This window comes from Entelurus aequoreus, linkage group LG01 (assembly GCF_033978785.1).
Source record: "Entelurus aequoreus isolate RoL-2023_Sb linkage group LG01, RoL_Eaeq_v1.1, whole genome shotgun sequence".
Lineage (NCBI taxonomy): Eukaryota > Metazoa > Chordata > Actinopteri > Syngnathiformes > Syngnathidae > Entelurus > Entelurus aequoreus.
The window spans coordinates 11,544,645-11,566,486 of NC_084731.1; the positions used below are offsets into that span (position 1 = coordinate 11,544,645).

Below are 21,842 nucleotides of genomic sequence, written 5' to 3' on the forward strand. Positions count from 1 at the left end.
AACGTCTCGTTGTCAACCCTTTTCGATTACCAGATGCATTCCTCCTGGGTAGCCCTGAGGCTCCCTCCAAGATCCTCAAATCGTAACTCCGAAACATCTCATAACAGCTAGGCAGGTTAGCTTCTAGAACTCCAGCCCAGATCCATCCTGGTCACTCCTACGCTCTCTTGCGATAATGTGTTCTGCTGCAAGGTGTAGAGGACACGAGTTAAAGGCAACTTTGGTCTCTGAAGTCTCTAAGTCTATAAAATCCACTACACCTCCCTGATACCGAAGTACATGTCAAACTACTTCCTTAACGTAAATGACCGCCATAACCACAACACCAGGGGGAGCTCCACTAACCACGTTAAACCCAGATTCCGAACTAACAAAGGTCTTAACTCATTCTCTTTCTATGCCACATAAATGTGGAATGCGCTTCCCAACAGGTGTAAAAGAAGGGCATCTCTATCCTCCTTCAAAACCGCAATAAAAGTTCACCTCCAGGCAGCTACAACCCTAAACTAACACCCTCCTCCGGATTGCTAATAATCAAATGTAAACAATCAAATGTAGATACTTTTTCTTATGCCTTCTGATCTCTCTCTCTCTCTCTCTCTCTCTCTCTCTCGTCTCTCTCTCTCTCTCTCTCTCTCTCTCTCTCTCTATGTCCACTACTTGATGTCCATACCCCCTACAGCCCCCCCGCCCCCGCCCTCCACACACCCTGATTGTAAATAATGTAAATAATTCAATGTGATTATCTTGTGTGATGACTGTATTATGATGATAGTATATATGATAGTATATATCTGTTATCATGAATCAATTTAAGTGGACCCCGACTTAAACAAGTTGAAAAACTTATTGGGGTGTTACCATTAGTGGTCAATTGTACGGAATATGTACTTCACTGTGCAACCTACTAATAAAAGTCTCAATCAATCAATCAAAATAGTATTGTTGATCTTCCTGTCTATCCTTCCAGACAGGGATTTGTTTATTTTGTTTCTACCTGCATTTGAGACAGATGCTATCACGTTAGCTCACGCTAAAGAGCTTCGTCGATGTATTGTCGTGGAGATAAAATCACTGTGAATGTCCATTTCGCGTTCTCGACTCTCATTTTCAAGAGGATATAGTATCCGAGGTGGTTTAAAAATACAAATCCGTGATCCACAATAGAAAAAGGAAGAGGTGTGGAATCCAATGAGCCAGCTTGTACCTAAGTTACGGTCCACAGCGAAAAAAGATATGTCTTTCACTGCATTCTAGTCCGTCACTCTAACGTTCCTCATCCACGAATCTTTCATCCTCGCTCAAATTAATGGGGTAATCGTCACTTTCTCGGTCCGAATCTCTCTCGCTCCATTGTAAACAACGGGGAATTGTGAGGAATACTAGCTCCTGTGACGTCACGCTACTCCGGTACAGGCAAGGATTTTTTGTCCAGCGAGCAAAAGTTGCGAACTTATCATCGATTTTCTCTACTAAATCCTTTCAGCAAAAATATGGCAATATCGCAAAATGATCAAGTATGACACATAGAATGGATCTGCTATTCCCGTTTAAATAAAAAACATTAATTTCAGTAGGCCTTTAAGAACTTGCACACAAAGCAACACTGGAGGGGACTATGACGTGCGCATTTTCCGCGCATGCGTACTAGGTCGTGTTGCGCCTGCGGACGGAGGGGGAGGGTCTTAAACCGTGGCATTGTTGTGTGTGTGGACACGGATAAGGTTAGGTGTAGGGATGTCCGATAATGGCTTTTTGCCGATATCTGATATTCCGGTATTGTCCAACTCTTTAATTACCGATACCGATATCAACCGATACCGATATCAACCGATATATGCAGTCGTGGAATTAACACATTATTATGCCTAATTTGGACAACCAGGTATGGTGAAGATAAGGTACTTTTTAAAAAAATTTAGTAAAATAAGATAAATAAATTAAAAAGATCAGCTTTGCGTGTACTATCAAGTTTGCATGTGTTTTAGTACACACTAGTGTTGTAACGGTAACAATATTTTGGTACCGGTGCTAAAATGTTTTTGATACTTTTCGGTACTTTTCTAAATAAAGGGGACCACAAAAAAATTGCATTTTTGGCTTTATTTTAAGAAAATATCTTTGGGTACATGAAACATATGTTTATTATTGTAATTTAGTCCTTAAATAAAATAGTGAACATACTAGACAACTTGTCTTTTAGTAGTAAGTAAACAAACAAAGACTCCTAATTAGTCCGCTGACATATGCAGTAACATATTGTGTCATTTATACACCTATTATTTTGTACACATTATTAAGGACAAGTGGTAGAAAATTGATTATTAATCTACTTGTTCATTTACTGTTTACTTTCTCTTTTAACATGTTCTATCTACACTTCTGTTAAAATGAAGTAATCACTTATTCTTCTCTTCTTTAATACTTTACATTAGTTTTGGATAGGGATGTCCGATAATGGCTTTTTGCCGATATCCGATATTCCCATATTGTCCAACTCTTTAATTACCGATACCGATATCAACCGATACCGATATCAACTGATATATGCAGTCGTGGAATTAACACATTATTATGTCTAATTTGGACAACCAGGTATGGTGAAGATAAGGTACTTTTTAAAAAAAATAATAAAATAAGATAACTAAATTAAAAACATTTTCTTGAATAAAAAAGAAAGTACAACAATATAAAAACAGTTACATAGAAACTAGTAATTAATGAAAATTTGTAAAATTAACTGTTAAAGGTTAGTACTATTAGTGGACCAGCAGCACGCACAATCATGTGTGCTTACGGACTGTATCCCTTGCAGACTGTATTGATATATATTGATATATAATGTAGGAACCAGAATATTAATAACAGAAGGAAACAACCCTTTTGTGTGAATGAGTGTAAATGGGGGAGGGAGGTTTTTTGGGTTGGTGCACTAATTGTAAGTGTATCTTGTGTTTTTTATGTTGATTTAATTAAAAAAAAAAAAAAAAAGATACCGATAATAAAAAAAACGATACCGATAATTTCCAATATTACATTTTGACGCATATATCGGACATCTCTAGTTAGGTGGGATTTACCCTGGCTTAGTGTAGCCATTGTGATGCATCATCGCGCAGTCAAATCTGGACCGTCTCCCCAAGAACACTGGAAACTTCTACCAGCGCCACAGTGCGTATCTGGTCTGGTACCGCACTATTACAGAACTGCAGGTGATTTATGTGCACAATGTCTGTCAGCGGTGATGATGTCATTTCTTTCCAGAAGGCCACGTCCAGCCGCATTGTGGGATGGAAGAATGTCAAGGACAATGCCAAACGTAAGGCTCCGATTGTCTGCCGGAATCCCAGGAGCTTCCTGTCTTGCTTGAAGTCCCATTTTGAAAAAAAAAAACAACATTCAAAAGCACCGCAGAAGTCTTTTTTTTTTTCTCTCTTGACTTTTAAGAAATGTATTTTTAACCCAAATTCACAGAGGAGGCCACGTTCACGCGACTACGAAAGTCCTGATAGGCAGCGCTCGCTTATCTCAGGACTGAGTTATGCCGAGGTATCTGCGCAGACACTCAGGCACCGCCAAAGTAAGAGCGGGCTGGGAAACACAACAGCCGCAAAGATTGGGAAAGAGGCTCTAATGAACTTGACTTGCTCTCCCAAATATGTCAGACACTTTATCACGGCAGAAGCAGATTATGTGGGGATTGCAACACGGCTGATTTACAGACATTATGGCACCGCGGGTCTTGATCAAATAAACAATTACCGTATGCAACGACAGCTTGTTTATCCTTTATCTTGATTTATTTATCCGACTGTCCTGTTGCCGCCGTCCCTGAAGGATGTGAAGTGTTATTGAGGCTTCCCCCTCCCCTAATAAATGGAAAGCACCCCCAGTGTGAAAATGTAACGCTGATGGTTCCTGGGTTCCCGGGCCTCATGCGCAAGCTAGTTCATTAGCAGAAATGAATGGCAAAGCCCGGCTCATTTAAAAAGGGGGGGGGCTGTCTTACATGACTACTCGCGGCACTCCGTTCCCGTCATTCCCCCTTCCAAGAATCATTGACTCTTATTATACATGTAAATGGCTATCATAAAAATAAAAATTTAATTTAAGATTGTTAATGACTTTTTTTGCAGCAGTCTGGCTTCCTTTAATGGTTCTGCCCCTGCCCCCTAATTAAAAGTATTTATCTTTCAAGCATCCGTGACTGGCACCCCGGCAATCAGCGCCCGCTCAACAAAAGAGCGAGTCAAGTTTGCGAGGGGGGGGGGGGGGGGGGGGGTCTTCGACATGATATGTAGGGATAGAACACGTTAGACGTTAACGGGTTTTGAATGGCGTCAACATTGCATTTAAGGAGGCAGCTATTATTGTTTTAGTAATTGAGTAATATATTGATTCGTTTGTTCGATTAGCCGCACTGCAAAAAGTCAGTGTTCAAAAACAAGGAAAAAAAAATACAAAAATGAGGGGTATTTTATGTGAACTAAGTCAAATTATCTGCCAATAGAACAAGAAAATTTGGCTTGTCAAGATTTTCCAAAAAAAAAGGAAAAATAGCTAACTTCAATGAACCCCAAAATACCTTAAAATAAGTATATTCTCACTAATAACAACTGTACTACTATATGAGTACGTATTTAGTATTGTTTCATTTTTCCATGGATAACATGATATCATCACGCCAAGTGCATGCTCCTTCCGTCAATCAGTGCGCATATAAAAATATAAAAACAGTTACATAGAAACTAGTAATGAATGAAAATGAGTAAAATGAACTGTTAAAGGTTAGTACTATTAGTGGAGCAGCAGCACGCACAATCATGTGTGCTTACGGACTGTATCCCTTGCAGACTGTATTGATATATATTGATATATAATGTAGGAACCAGAATATTGATAACAGAAATAAATGGGGGAGGGAGGTTTTTTGGGTTGGTGCACTAATTGTAAGTGTATCTTGTGTTTTTTATGTTGATTTAATAAAAAAAATTTAAAAAAAATAATAAAAAAAAGATACAGATAATAAAAAAAACAATACAGATAATTTCCGATATTACATTTTAACGCATTTATCGGCCTTACTAATTGTAAGTGTATCTTGTGTTTTTTATGTTGATTTAATAAAAAAAATAAATAAAAAAAAAAAACGATACAGATAATAAAAAAACCGATACCGATAATTTCCGATATTACATTTTAACGCATTTATCGGCCTTACTAATTGTAAGTGTATCTTGTGTTTTTTATGTTGATTTAATAAAAAAAAAAAAAAAAAAAAAAAAAAAAAACGATACAGATAATAAAAAAAACGATAGCGATAATTTCCGATATTACATTTTAACGCATTTATCGGCCTTACTAATTGTAAGTGTATCTTGTGTTTTTTATGTTGATTTAATAATTAAAAAAAACAACAACAACAACAAAAAAACGATACAGATAATAAAAAAAACGATACCGATAATTTCCGATATTACATTTTAACGCATTTATCGGCCGATATTATCGGACATTCCTAGTTTTGGATGATACCACACATTTAGGTATCAATCTGATACCAATAAGTTACAGGATCATACATTGGTCATATTAAAAGTCTGTCATTCAACATGGTCTGGATTTTATTTATTTCTATCATTCACACTCATTTGACGATTAATCCAAGCAACAGAATATAAATCGAAGCTTTTTTTTCTTCTAATCACATTAATCGATTTAATCGAGGAACCAATCGCAGTCCTAATTGCATTCCATCGCCAGTCCTCTGGGGTGAGGGATGGCGTAAGCCCCCTTGACTCGGCCTCAATAAACCTGCCCACCTTTTTAAATCTGACATACCGTATTTCCTTGAATTGGCGCAGGGAATATAGTATTCGCACGTCTAGAATTACTGCCGGGTCAAACTCGTTTCTCAAAATAATTAACGCATGCTTGGCCTTATCGCCGGTTTATTATTGAAGCTGGATCAAATTCGTTTCGCAAAATATTAATTTTATTATCGCATGTCTATAATTTTCGCCGGGTCAAACTCGTTTCGCAAAATATTTAGCATATGGCTAGAACTTCCACCGGGTCAAATTCGTTACGTCACGAGTGACGCATCTGTCCTCATTTTCAAAATGGAGGAAGCTGCTTTTAGTAGTTTACAATCGCACAAAAGAAAAAAGATAAAGAGCTTTTCAGTAGGATTTAAGGTCCAAGCTATTGAATACCGGTACAGTATGCTAAAGAGAACAGTAAGCAGCTATGTTTTATTAATATACCGTAGCTGCGTGTGTCAAATACTGTATAAGTCATTAAATGACTCCCGCCTCCTGGTGGTAGAGGGCGCTGCCGCGCTAGTGATCCTTCTTGCGACTTCCGGTACTGCAGAAGAAGTGAACACACGCAGCAAGAGATTTTTTTTTTTTCCTCTGCCTGAACTTTTAACAAGGAGGATTACATACCGGTATCTAAAATAAAACAGTTTTCTAAACTGGACTTTCAATGGAAGCAGGAGGTAATAATTAAAGGAATATCTCCATCGAGACAGAGACTTTTAAAACTGAAGAAAGAAAATAAGGAAGACTTCTATAAACAAGTTATTGATGCTTTTGGTCAGAAGGAGCTGCAAATGGACTCCATTTATAAGTACAGGTAAGACCATAATAACGTTTTTTTTTAATTAAATGTGCTTTTCATGATGGTATGCTTACGTCACACTCAAAGCGCACGCCTAAATTTTATGGATTCCTTTTGGTAAACGCCGGAGTGAGAAGAGGTTTTAAAATAATTACCGCATGCACGGCCATCCCGCCGGTTTCCGGTAAACGCAGGTGTGACAGGAGGTTTTAAATTAATTAACGCCCCTGCGGCTATTCAAGGAAATACGGTAGCCCTTTTGCAGCTTCGACGGCAGTGTAACAGAGGAGGGTCCGCACCTCTGCGGAAGGGTATACCGCGACGTTGTAACAAAAGAAGTGCGGTTAAATCATTAAAACATTTGACCTGATTAACCAGAAGGTTCACAGGAATTAATATTGATGAATCACAATTCATTAAAAACCATTAGTTTATCTCTCAAAAAGAGACTGGATAAAGAGCACGTGGAACATCATGTTCATGTTCCTCTCCAAAATAAATGTGGACCCGTTACTAATTGTGTGTTATTAATGTGGCATTTTAGGATGGGAGTGCTTCGGCGTAAAGACAACTCCTTCCTGCAGAGTGTGCTTAATGCTTTGTCGCTCAGCTGTTCCGTCATTCATTTTTTTTTGGACTCCAATTTCCCATGGAGAGGGCCAACTTTCTGTTTAACGTCTCCCCGTATTGACTTGTTTGCGCCTGCAGCCTGTCACTACCGGATAAACTGCACGTTTGTATGCGCAACGGCAAACACTACTTGGACTAACCGCTCGGAAAATGCATTGCAAAAGACCACATTCCGCGCAATGGATGAATTGCAGTAAAATTACAAGGCTGTCCAAAAATAACGAGTGTTTAATCACAAAAAAATACCGCATTATTCGTGTGTATACTCAGATTCATCACACTATTTATTTTGACCGTCTACACCAGCGGTTCTCAACCTTTTTTCAGTGATGTACCCTCTGTACCGAGGATGTCGTTGTGGCTTGTGCAGCCCTTTGAGACACTTGTGATTTAGGGCTATATAAATAAACATTGATTGATTGATTGATTGAAGTACCCCCTAATCAGAGCAAAGCATTTTTGGTTGAAAAAAAAAGAGATAAAGAGGTAAAATACAGCACTATGTCATCAGTTTCTGATTTATTAAATTGTATAACAGTGCGAAATATTGCTCATTTGTTGTGGTCTTTCTTGAACTATTTGGAAAAAAATATATAAAAATAACTAAAAACTTGTTGAAAAATAAACAAGTGATTATAGTGAATTATAAATGAAGATTTCTACACATGGAAGTAATCATCAACTTAAAGTGCCCTCTTTGGGGATTGTAGTAGAGATTCATGAACTTCATTCTAAACATTTCTTCACGAAAAAATACATCTTTAACATCAATATTTATGGAACATGTCCACAAAAAAAATGTAGCTGTCAACACGGAATATTGCATTGTTGCATTGTTGCATTGTTGCATTGTAATGCATGGAATATCCTACTGGATTTGATGTCCAGTTTAAGAACTTACATTCATATGTTGTTGAAGTATTATTCAATAAATATATGTATAAAGGATTTTTGAATTGTTGCTATTTTTAGAATATTTTTTAAAAATCTCACATACCCCTTGGCATACCTTCAAGTACCCCCAGGGGTACGCGTACCCCCATTTGAGAACCACTGGTCTACACTGCAAAAACTGCAATTTAAGTAAGATGAAATATCTCAAATAAGGGTGATATTTGCTTATTTTCTGTCTGATAAGATCATTCTTCTCACTACGCAGATTTGATGTTAGAGTGTTTTGGTATTAATATTGGTATCGTTACAACACTAGCGTGTACTAAAACACATGCAAACGTGATAGTACATGCAAAGCTGATCTACTAAACCTCGTCAAACGAGTATAAGTGATTAAAATAAGTCAAATCCCGACTATATTGAATGTTGGGAACTTTACATATGCATAGTTGCCGCAAGGACGCTGCAATTGAGGGTACATGAGAGCGGTGGTGCATTTTCTAAATATTCTTTTAAATTATTATTAGGGATGTCCGATAATGGCTTTTTGCCGATATCCGATATTCCGATATTGTCCAACTCTTTAATTACCGACACCGATATCAACCGATACCGATATCAACCGATATATGCAGTCGTGGAATTAACACATTACTATGCCTAATTTGGACAACCAGGTATGGTGAAGATAAGGTACTTTTTAAAAAAATTACTAAAATAAGATAAACAAATTAAAAACATTTTCTTGTTATTATCGGTATCGTTTTTTTTATTTTTTATTTTTTTTATTAAATCAACATAAAAAACACAAGATACACTTACAATTAGTGCACCAACCCAAAAAACCTCCCTCCCCCATTTACACTCATTCATACAAAAGGGTTGTTTCTTTCTGTTATTAATATTCTGCTTCCTACATTATATATCAATATATATCAATACAGTCTGCAAGGGATACAGTCCGTAAGCACACATGATTGTGCGTGCTGCTGGTCCACTAATAATACTAACCTTTAACAGTTAATTTTACAAATGTTCATTCATTACTAGTTTCTATGTAACTGTTTTTATATTGTTGTACTTTCTTTTTTATTCAAGAAAATGTTTTTAATTTATTTATCTTATTTTATTTGATTCATTTTTTTAAAAAGTACTTTATCTTCACCATACCTGGTTGTCCAAATTATGCATAATAATGTGTTAATTCCACGACTGTATATATCGGTTGATATCGGTATCGGTTGATATCGGTATCAGTAATTAAAGAGTTGGACAATATCGGAATATCGGATATCGGCAAAAAGCCATTATCGGACATCCCTACTCACAAGTATGAAACTACTTTTTTAAAGTCATAATTTCTTATTTCAAGCATGAAATTAAAAAAAATCATGACTTTGACACAATTGTGTCTCATAATTAAAACAGATGACAGCCAAATGGACTTTGCTGTTTTATTTCCAATGAAACAATAGAAAACACGTACTCATATAGTAGTACAGTTGGCACAGTACAGTAAACTGACAGTTAATATTTAAACATTTGACATTTCTAACAATTTTGAGCAGAAATAGTTCATGCACATTCAGGTAAATTCCTCAAAATGACAATTAAAAAATGTTTGGCCGGGGGGCCGGGCTGTATATATGCGCACTAATGGACTGAAAGAGCACGCACTTGACGCGATGATGTCATGTTATCCATGGAAAAATGCATTTTTAGACAATATGATTTGCCTGAGCGGCTAGGAGACCCCGAGAGTAACAAGCGCTTGCCTTGTTGCCTTTCCATTAAGAACAATAAATTAGTTTTTAGTATAAGTTTGCTGGTTTCAAGAAATGTAATGCCGAGCGCATATCATTATGTCAAGATAATGGCACTAGCATTTACTTCATTTAAGAATATTTTTCAACATATTGAGCAAAAAGGTCTAATTTTTTTTCTCTAGCAAGAAAAGTGCACTTGTTATTAGTGAGAATATACTTATTTTAAGCTATTTTGGGGTTCACTGAGGTTAGCTAATTTCACTTGTTTTGGAAATTCTTGACAAGCCAAATTTTCTTGTTCTATTGGCAGATAATTTTGCTTACTTCAAATAAAATATCCCTCATTTTTGTATTTCTTTTTCTTGTTTTTGAACACTGACTTTTTGCAGTGCACATCAGTCTCCGGCTTGGATGTCGTCATTCCCTCCAATATTATGATGCAATATTTATTTTGCTTCGCTGCAAATAAACGCTTGGCTCTACCGTGTGAAAGACACATACCAAAATGATTATTTACCAGGCCTGCCGGCGAGGGGAGGGGCCACTGCGGCCTCACCCACCGACAGACCTGGCTCGAGCATTGTTTGTTCTACGCTCGGTCGCATTTGTTTAAGTTTACTCTGGCACCAGATGGGGGGGCGGGGGGGTTTACAGTATAAGACGACACGGCGAGCAGCAGCAGCATGTGCACATAAAGGACGTGGCAGTCAGATAAGGGAAGTTCTGTGACTGAAAGCTCACCTGAACGCCGCACATCTGGCACATCAGAGTCTACTTGAGCCTCGAATGGTTGAAATGAACCCGAAACTCACATTTTCATTAACTAAAATAAGCAAAGAGCCATTTGTGAGGTGTGCCTTCTACGGTTGTACGGTATACCGGTGTTAGTATGGTACCGCGATACTAATACGAATCATATTTGGTACTATACCGCCTCTAAAAAAGTACCGGTCGTCGTCACGCCGTGTCATGCAGAGGAGCATGTTTGGCAGCGCACGTACACAGAGTACTTACAAGCAGACATAGTGTGTACACAGAAAAGGGAGAACGGACGAATTGTGGCTTAAAATTTAAAGATAAAGGTGAAGTTATAACACTGAAACACCCTCAGGAGGAGGTGCTTTAAGACATGGCTAGCTAGCTAGCAGCTAAATGATGGTCATACTAACCACATGCTTCTCTACACACTGGGTGTGCCAAAAGTTGTCAAAGACAAGACAAGATTACACAATTTCCGATCATTACCAATTAAGACGATCAATTTAACGTTCAACACACCACACAAGGGAATGAAGGGCATAATTAGTCAACAGCCATAAGTGTCACACTAAGGGTGTGTGTAACGATCGGTTCGCATTGTGATGCGGGGATTTGTTCTCCCAAGATGCAGACGGATTCCGGACACAGCGTGAAAGGTAGGAAATGATTTTATTCTTCAGCGTGTCGATAGCACGGATGGCAAAGCAAAGTAGAACCTAGCGTGGAAGCTAGCATCTAAAACAGGAATCAAGTTATAGCGCCTAGCGTGGAAGCTAGTATATCAAGAGGGATCAAAGAACTAACTGTCGTTACCTGTTGCAAACTAGGAAGCCAGACCGAGTGTGGCGAGCAACGTGAATAAATAGCTCTCTGATTAGTGCCCAACACTAATCAGAGGCAGGTGGAACCAATTAGTACCCATGGTAACCAAAACAAACCCAGAAGTGCAGAAAACAGGAACTCAGGGAGTCCAAAACTAACAGAACATAACTAAACAAAACATGATCCGGACCACGGATCATGACAGGGTGGCCGTAGAAACAATGCCAACACTGTCATAAACATGTGCCAAATAGTGAAACCACACTAAACAACACTGTCATAAACATGTGCCATATAGTGAAACCACACTAAACAACACTGTCATAAACATGTGCCATATAGTGAAACCATACTAAACAACACTGTCATAAACATGTGCCATACAGTGAAACCATACTAAACAACACCGTCATAAGCATGTGTCATAGAGTGAAACCATACTAAACAACACTGTCATAAGCATGTGTCATAGAGTGAAACCATACTAAACAACACTGTCATAAGCATGTGTCATATAGTGAAACCATACTAAACAACACTGTCATAAACATGTGCCATATAGTGAAACCATACTAAACAACACTGTCATAAACATGTGCCATATAGTGAAACCATACTAAACAACACTGTCATAAACATGTGCCATATGGTGAAACCACACTAAACAACAACGACAAGCACATTTTGGGAGAATATTTGCACCGCAACACAACATAAACACTACACAACAAATTCCCAGAATTCCCTGCAGCACCAACTTCTCCGGGACGCTACAATATAAACAAACGCCATTGATGGATCTACACCTAACATCCACTGTAATGATACCAAGTACAGGAGTGTATCTAGTTGATACTACTATGATTACATCGATATTTTTTAGCATCACAAAATCTTCTTTCGTGTAAAAAAAAAAAAAATATATTATGTTTATAAACTCAGTAAATATGTAATGTAAATGTAAAAAAATGCCACTGGTGGATTTACACCTGATATCCACTGTAATTGGGGGCGGCATGGCGTAGTGGGTAGAGTGCCCGTGTCAGAAACCTGAGGGTTGCAGGTTCGCTCCCCGCCTCTGACCATGCCGTTGTGTCCTTGGGCAGGACACTTCACCCTTGCCCCCGGTGCCGCTCACACCGGTGAATGAATGATGAATGAATGATAGGTGGTGGTCGGAGGGGCCGTAGGCGCAAATTGGCAGCCACGCTTCCGTCAGTCTACCCGAGGGCAGCTGTGGCTACGAAAGTAGCTTACCACCACCAGGTGTGAATGAATGATGGGTTTTTAACATGTAAAGCGACTTTGGGTACTTAGAAAAGCGCTATATAAATCCCAGGTATTATTATTATTATTATTAATGATACCAAGTACAGGAGCGTATCTAGTTGATAGTACTATGATTACATCGATATTTTTTAGCATCACAAAATCTTCTTTCGTGTAAAAAAAAATATATATATATTATGTTTATAAACTCAGTAAATATGTAATGTAAATGTAAAAAAATGCCACTGGTGGATCTACACCTGACATCCACTGTAATGATACCAAGTACAGGAGCGTATCTAGTTGATAGTACTGTGATTAGATCAATATTTTTCAGCATCAAAACATCTAATTTCATTTAAAAAAAATTATATTTTGTTTACAAAGTCAGGAAATATGTCCCTGGACACATGAGGACTTTGATATGACCAATGCATGATCCTGTAACTACTTGGTATTGGATCGATACCTAAATGTGTGGTATCATCCAAAACTAATGTAAAGTATCAAAGAAGAGAAGAATAAGTGATTATTACATTTTAACAGAAGTGTAGATAGAACATGTTAAAAAAGAAAATAAGCAGATATTAACATTAAATGAACAAGTAGATTAATAATATTTTTTTTACAGTTTGTCCCTTTAAAATGTTGACAAAATAATAGGGGTAATCCATCGGGCAGGAGATACAGGACAATACAATGCCGGACAAACAGATTTAAGAACACTTTTTACCCGCTGAACACAAGACAATAATGACTGTGCATGTGAGCTGTGTGCTTGCTATTTTGATGCATTTTTATCTATTCATCTATGTTCTTATGTGTTATTATGAATTTGCACTAAATTAGTTTTGCTTACAATTTCATTGTACAATGTACAATGACAGTAAAGATATGTTCTATTCTATTCTAGAATGACAAATGACACAATATGTTACTGCATACGTCAGCAGACTAATAAGGAGTCTTTGTTTGTTTACTTACTACTAAAAGACAAGTTGTCTAGTATGTTCACTATTTTATTTAACCCTGTAACACCCCATGTTGTAAAATTACAACGTTACCTTTAACCATCCTAAAAAACAATCTGTTTTTATTTTGTTACCACATTTACATAGTCATTGGGTCCTATTGTTCAGTCTCACAAGGCTATTGGATCATACTTTTGTTTAGAAGTCACGCCTTCTGCCCATGAACTCACACAACCTCTCAAGGTTTCCTTCGAACAAAATCAATTTGTTTCATTGGACAGGATTCATCAGATTCAAGTCATTAAAATGTCTTTTATATTTTTTTTGGGTTGTTATTACAATGTCTAGAGCATGTACATATGTAGTTATTGTGGAACAGATGCATCAAATTTCATTTAGAGCTTGTTATATAATTGTTGCAATTATAAAAGAGGGGGAAAAAGCGTTTTTTAAGAGTTTTATCTTGTTTCATATTTTTTATACTTCATAAAAATATAACTAACGTGTGATTATTATTAATGATTACAAATACAGAAATTCTGCTCCCATCAAAGCCCAATGTTGCAATATTACAACATTTCTCTAAAACCATACATAAACATTTTTATTTTTTTTTAACTCTTCAATTTCTGCATTAAATGCCTCCTACAACAACATCTGAAAGGTCAAATAATTTTTTTTTTAGGTTTTTACCACATTAACATCGTCATTGGGTCCTATTGTTCAGTCTCACAAGGCTATTGGATCGTACATTTGTTTATAAGTCACGCCTTCTGGCCATGAACTCACACAACCTCTCAAGGTTTCCTTCGAACAAAATCTATTTGTTTCATTGGACTGGATTCATCAGATTCAGATTCAAGTAATTAAAATGTCTTTCATATATTTTTTTGGTTGTTATTACAATGTCTAGAGCATGTACATATGTAGTTATTGTGGAACAGATGCATCAAATTTCATTTAGAGCTTGTTATATAATTATTGCAATTACAAAAGAGAGGGGAAAAAGCGTTTTTTAAGAGTTTTATCTTGTTTCATATATTTTATATTTGTAATAAATGACTTCATAAAAATATAACTAATGTGTGATTATTATTAATGGTATATACCGTTATGGGGCTAAGTAAGCAATCAACCCTGCGAATGAACCCTTAGTTGTTCAGACAACGTGAGTACAAATACAGACATTCTGCTCCCAATGTTGTAATATAACAACATTTCTCTAAAAACATACATAAACATTTTATTTTTTAACTCTTCAATTTCTGCATTAAATGCCTCCTACAACAACATCTGAAAGGTCAAATATATTTTTTTTTTAGGTTTTTACCACATTTACATAGTCATTGGGTCCTATTGTTCAGTCTCACAAGGCTATTGGATCGTACATTTGTTTATAAGTCACGCCTTCTGGCCATGAACTCACACAACCTCTCAAGGTTCCCTTCGAACAAAATCAATTTGTTTCATTGGACTGGATTCATCAGATTCAGATTCAAGTAATTAAAATGTCTTTCATATATTTTTTTGGTTGTTATTACAATGTCTAGAGCATGTACATATGTAGTTATTGTGGAACAGATGCATCAAATTTCATTTAGAGCTTGTTATATAATTGTTGCAATTACAAAAGAGAGGGGAAAAAGCGTTTTTTAAGAGTTTTATCTTGTTTCATATCTTTTATATTTGTAATAAATGACTTCATAAAAATATAACTAATGTGTGATTATTATTAATGGTATATACCGTTATGGGACTAAGTAAGCAATCAACCCTGCGAATGAACCCTTAGTTGTTCAGACAACGTGAGTACAAATACAGAAATTCTGCCCAATGTTGCAATATTACAACATTTTTTTTCAAACTCTTAAATGTCTGCATCAAATGCCTTCTACAACAACATCTGAAAGGTCACATTTTATTTTTGTAGGTTTTTTCTATATTTGGGTTTTACAGGGTTAAGGACTAAATTGCAATAATAAACATATATTTAATGTACCTTAAGATTTTTTGTTAAAATAAAGCCAATAATGCAATTTTTTTGTGGTCCCCTTTATTTAAAGAAGTATCAAAAAGTACCAATATATTGGTATCGGGACAACACTAGTGGCCTCTGTAGCCCCCCACCCGCCCACTCAACACCCTACTCCCGTAGTATTACCCGATGACATGACATCATCTCCTGACACTCACCGGTACCATCCACCGAGGCGCTCAACATGTCACTGTCAGGCCAGATGTGCTCCACGCCGCTGTCCCGCATCTCGTCGTCCTCCTCCTCCTTGGCAGGCAGCCTGTGGCTCTCGGCGCGTGGCGACGACTCGGCGTTGACCAGGCTGGCCGGGCTACCGGCGCCATTGATCAGCGGGTCCTCCTCCGACACCTGCAGTTTGTCCTCCTCCTCCGTCTCTGAGCCGGTTTCCACCACATTCTCGTAGTTGAGAGCTGCGGAAACAGAGAAGGATGTGATGAGTGGGCGGGTCCACTTTCATTGCTGCTCAATCAACATTTTCTGGAATCATTTCTACATATTTTCTTTTTCACGGAAGCGACGAAACCCCCCCCCCCCCCGGGCGTGGCTCGCACATGAACATGCGCACTGCAAAAAGTCAGTGTTCAAAAACAAGAAAAGAAAATACAAAAATGAGGGGTATTTTACTTGAACTAAGCAAAATTATCTGCCAGTAGAACAAGAAAATTTGGCTTGTCAAGACTTTCCAAAACCAGTAAAATTAGCTAACCTCAATGAACCCCAAAATAGCTTAAAATAAGTATATTCTCACTAATAACAAGTGCACTTTTCTTGGTACAAAAAACAAATATGAGACCTTTTTGCTCAATTTGTTGAAAAATATTCTTAAATGAAGTAAATGCTAGTGCCATTATCTTGACATAATGATATGCACTCGGCATTACATTTCTTGAAACCAACAAACTTATACTAAAAACTAGTTTATTGTTCTTAATGGAAAGGCAACAAGGAAAGCGCTTGTTACTCTCGGGGTCTCCTAGCCGCTCAGGCTAATCATATTGTCTAAAAATGCATTTTTCCATTGATAACATGACATCATCATGCCAAGTGCGTGCTCTTTCAGTCAATTAGTGCGCAAGGAATATATATATATATATATATACTGCAAAAAGTCAGTGTTAAAAAACATGAAAAAAATACAAAAATTAGGGGTATTTTATTTGGACTAAGCAAAATTATCTGCCAATAAAACAAGAAAATGTGGCTTGTCAAGACTTTCCAAAACAAGTAAAATTAGCTATCCTCAATGAACCCGAAAATACCTTAAAATAGGTATATTCTCACTTATAACAAGTGTACTTTTTTTGGTAGAAAAAAAAAAGAGACCTTTTTGCTCAATATGTTGAAAAATATTCTTAAATGACCATATTTTTCGGAGTATAAGCCGCTCCGGAGAATAAGTCGCACCAGCCGAAAATGCATACAAACATATATAAGTCGCACTGGAGTATAAGTCGCAAAGCCAACACCAAGAATAGACATTTGAAAAGCAATTTAAAATAAATAAAGAATAGTGAACAACAGGCTGAATGAGTGTACGTTATATGAGGCATAAATAACCAACTGAGAAGGTGCCTGGTATGTTAACGTAACATATTATGGTAAGAGTCATTCAAATAACTATAACATATAGAACATGCTATACGTTTACCAAACAATCTGTCACTCCTAATCGCTAAATCCCATGAAATCTTATACGTCTAGTCTCTTACGTGAATGAGATCAATAATATTATTTGATATTTTAATGTGTTCATAATTTCACACATAAGTCGCTCCTGAGTATAAGTCGCACCCCCGGCCAAACTATGAAAAAAAATGCGACTTATAGTCCGAAAAATACGGTACTTAAAACTAATTTATTGTTCTTAATGGAAAGGCAAAAAGTTTCCAAGCCGCTCAGGCAAATCATATGGTCTAAAAATGCATTTTTCCATGGATAACATGACATCATCGCGTCAAGTGCCTGCTCTTTCAGTCAATTAGTGCGCATATATACAGCCCGGTCCCCGGCCAACATTTTTTCAATTGTCATTTTGAGGACTTTACTTGAATGTGCATGAACTATTTCTGTTCAAAACTGTTTGAAATGTCAAATGTTTAAATATTAACTGTCAGTTTACTGTACTGTGCCAACTGTACTACTATATGAGTACGTGTTTTCTATTGTTTCATTGGAAATAAAACAGCAAAGTCCATTTGGCTGTTATCTGTTTTAATTATGAGACACAATTGTGTCAAAATCATGATTTATTTTTTTTTCATGCTTAAAATAAGAAATTATTACTTAAAAAAAGGTAGTATTATACTTGTGAGTGTTGATGACACAGCTTTGCAACAGTTGATATTCTAGTTTGAAGCATGTTTTACTCAATATAGCTCATCAAATCTCAGCAACAAGCTGTAATATCTTACTGAGATCATTTAGGACCAAAACACTTAAAAGAAGTAAAACACTCTAACATCAAATCTGCTTAGTGAGAAGAATGATCTAATCAGACAGAAAATAAGCAAACATCACCCTTATTTGACATATTTCATCTTACTTAGATTCCAGTTTTTGCCGTGCGGCCGAAGCGCGGCGAGACAGCTGCGGCGGAGGCCAAAATAGCCGCTTAATTTTTTCAGGCCCGCTCGCATGCCTCACGTGCCGGCGAGCTGCACCTTTTCGCGGCGTCGCTGTCACGTTTGAGATGCTCTACATAGCACGCGCTCGGGAGCGGCTTCACCTACGATCGCCCTGATTCCTCCTCATACGCAGCCAACTGTAAACATAAATATAAATGTTTCCTACCATGTGAAAACACAAGAGAGGCCACATGCCTCAAGGCCTTATGCGCACACACACACACACACACACACACACACACACACACACACACACACACACACACATGCCGTCTCTCTAAAAATAGTTGTCCCGTAAATTAGGGCTGTGAACTAAATCAAAAAAGCTTCTTTCACACAGAGCGATCCTGCAAAAATTGGTGCATCAGAGCTGCAGCGGTAGATAAAAGCAGGGATAAAAGCGGGCTTTTAAGGGCAGTGTGAGAGGGGATCGTCATGTGCGAGCTTTACCGCAATTTGAGCAGTGGTGTGGCCGGCAAGGCCTTCTCTGCTGGCCTAACATAACCAGAAATCATGATCATGATTAAAGATAAAAGTCATTTTTAATTTCCCTAAATATCGAAAATTGTTCGTATTCCCTTCATGTGGTTAGGGTTAGGGTTAGGGTTAGGGTTAGGGTTAGGGTTAGGGTTAGGGTTAGGGTAGTAGGGTTATGCTCCTTCCAGTGCTGTTGTTTTTAGTTTAGAGTTTGTATCCAATCAGAATTCAGCTAGCTCATGTTGCTATGCTGTACGGAATCTGCCCGGGGGCCTTCGGAATCAACAATGCGGGCGTCTTTCCGTAAGTGAACGGACACATACGGTTGATAGACAATTTCGATAGCCGATCAGATCACGAGTTGTTGTCAGTAAGGCCTTCTAGCTGGCCTAGCGCCGTGATTGGATACTCACTTGGGAGTATCCAATCACAAGTTGCGAAAACAAAAGTGGCACCGGAACCATACGAGCCACAGAAAACTCAGCGGTTCAATAACCACGGAGATAAAGTGTTTGTCTTACACCTCGTAATCTGCTGACCTACTCAGTGGCCTAGTGGTTAGAGTGTCCGCCCTGAGATGGGTAGGTCGTGAGTTCAAACCCCGGCCGAGTCATACCAAAGACTTAAAAAATGGGACCCAAAATCGCCTTGCTTGACACTCAGCATCAAGGGTTGGAATTGGGGGTTAAATCACCAAAAATGATTGCCGGGCACAGCCACCGCTGTTGCCCACTGCTCCCCTCACCTCCCAGGGGGTGATCAAGGGTGATGGGTCAAATGCAGAGAATAATTTTACCACACCTAGTGTGTGTGTGTGACATCATTGGTACTTTAACTTTAACTTAACTGCGGACAGACGAAGCCAAGCAATGCAGGTTTAGCGAGCGGTGCGCGCTCCCATCAACGGAAATCCATTTTTTGGCAGGCGATCACATTTGGGCACGACACCGGCGGCGAAACGGTTTGCTCGCCACTTTCACACGAATCAACCGACGACGAGCGGTACCACGGGCTTGTCCTGGGTCCTAGAAATTGTGAGTTGAAATATTTGATTTCTTTATTTTTTTCCATGTTTTAATTGCTGAAGCGAGTTTATTGAATGTTAAATGTGCCAAAAAATAGACTCTTTTGTACACGGTTGAGGGGATTCAATATCCAGTGTGTTTCTGTATAGTATCTCCAGGCGTGTACATGTGGTGACATCACTTACATTATTTTGAGAGGTGATGCTTTTATCCGTCATCTTGTGGTTTGTATTTTCAATTTTCCTCATTTGGTCCAGTTGACCTTGTTTTTTAAATTTCCTCCTTCCCCCTAGAGTTCCCCCTTGTCTGATGCCACTTAAGCAGCACCTTGGCAGCCGGATGGACACTCGGCGATTCCACTCCTCGGCTCTCCACGCCAGAAGATTCCTATGCTTTTTTTGCTATCTACTATCTGGACCATTCCCTGTGCCATCCAGCTTGGTGTTGTTTTTGTAGTTTCTACGTCTCGTAACTCCAACCCAAGTCTAGTTGATTTTTGTAAGTAGGACATCACTGAAGGCCTAGGTGGGAAACGCACAACCCGCCACTGAATTTAAAGTCACGGTAAAGGTAATTCTTGGGTGAGCGCTGCACCGCATGTGGAGGAATGCCGGGTGTTTCGGCCCGTCACACGCTGGATCTATCATCAAACCGTCCCCTCTATTCCCACGGTAAAGTCCGTGCACAACACTTGTGTGCACGTTCTACATATGAAAGGATAAACCTCCCCGCGACCCCCTCCCCGGCACGTATGACTGGCTGGTCCGCACTTGCCTACAGCAAACAACTGCACAACAGGTGCAAATTAAAATGAAAACGGGGCTTTGAGGCGGGGGGGAGAGACGGGGTCGGGCCGTCTGGGAGTGCGGTGACCTGCTTCGAATACCAATCGACAAAAAACCCTTTCAAGAGGTGTGACCACAAGGGTTTAGGCAAGTTCAGACTCAGTAATGCTGCTCGTGATGACAAAAAGGGCAATGGAGACCTGCGCGTGAAGGAGGGGGGGAGGGCCGGTCAGGGTTCTCCTGGGTGGTCCAAATCTACCTTGGTTTGTTGATGCTGAGCCTTTGTCGCACCGTGCACCAAAACTACTATTATATTTGAGGAATTCACCCCTCAGAGCCGCCGTCGCTCAACTTCTCGGGCTCGAATGCGACTTTGGAGTTGCGTCAGAGCAGACCTCTAGAACAAAGGGTGAGCTCGCCACTGTGTCCCGATCTATGGAGGCAGATTCAATGCCCGTGAATGACATTATCTCAGGGCAGGCAGGTTCCAAAGGGGCTATTGTGCGCCACTAAAAGGATCGAGAGAACATCTCTTTGTTGCGCAATTGACTTCAACTCCCACGTGAGGAAGGCGGGGCCCCCTGCCCACTTTTCCACACAACACATTTCCACTGTGGAGAAGAAAAGTGGTGCTTTCATTTATTTTTGTCACCACTTTGTGTCTTCTGCTGCACGGGGGCGGCCAACTTGTCTCCCAAAACTACAGCCGATGCCATCTTCCCCGAGCGTCAGCTGTCTGTTGGCGTCAGGGGAGCCTGTCAAGGCGCGCTAACGTTCAGAACGACGCCTTTGTTAAGGTGCCACCGCTAACTAGTCGCTCATCCGCCGCCATTGTGCCGCGCAACAAAGTAATTCTAACCTACGAACATTTCGCAGGGCCCGTCATTTCGTCGCCCTCTTCATCATCCTTTTGTGGCGCCCCGGCGAGCGGAGGAAGACAATGCTGTTTACGTCTCCGCTCGCTCGTCTTACCTTGCTGTCAAAACGCCATGTCGGCGGCGTAAAGTGTTACCTGTTACACGCCGCCGCTAATTAAGTTGACATGTGTTTGCTGTTCACTTGGATGTTGCTATCTGACACGGGCTTTCACAGGCCTGCCATTAGCGGTGCCTCTTGTGCGCCGAACGCCGCCGTTCTATTGATTAGGGCGGGGAGATGGAT

At 39.0% G+C, this 21,842-nt stretch overlaps 1 protein-coding gene across 1 annotated transcript in view; it reads right to left on the bottom strand.

Moving 5' to 3' along the window:
* Positions 1-21,842, bottom strand: part of zeb2b (zinc finger E-box binding homeobox 2b) — a 234,907-nt gene that overhangs the window by 20,994 nt on the left and 192,071 nt on the right. Inside the window, exons 3-4 of the mRNA XM_062064394.1 lie at positions 15,929-16,180; positions 10,534-10,655 (exon numbers count right to left, since the gene is read on the bottom strand). Coding sequence (XP_061920378.1) covers positions 10,534-10,655; positions 15,929-16,180 — 374 coding nt within the window. The remainder of the gene's footprint in view (positions 1-10,533; positions 10,656-15,928; positions 16,181-21,842) is intronic.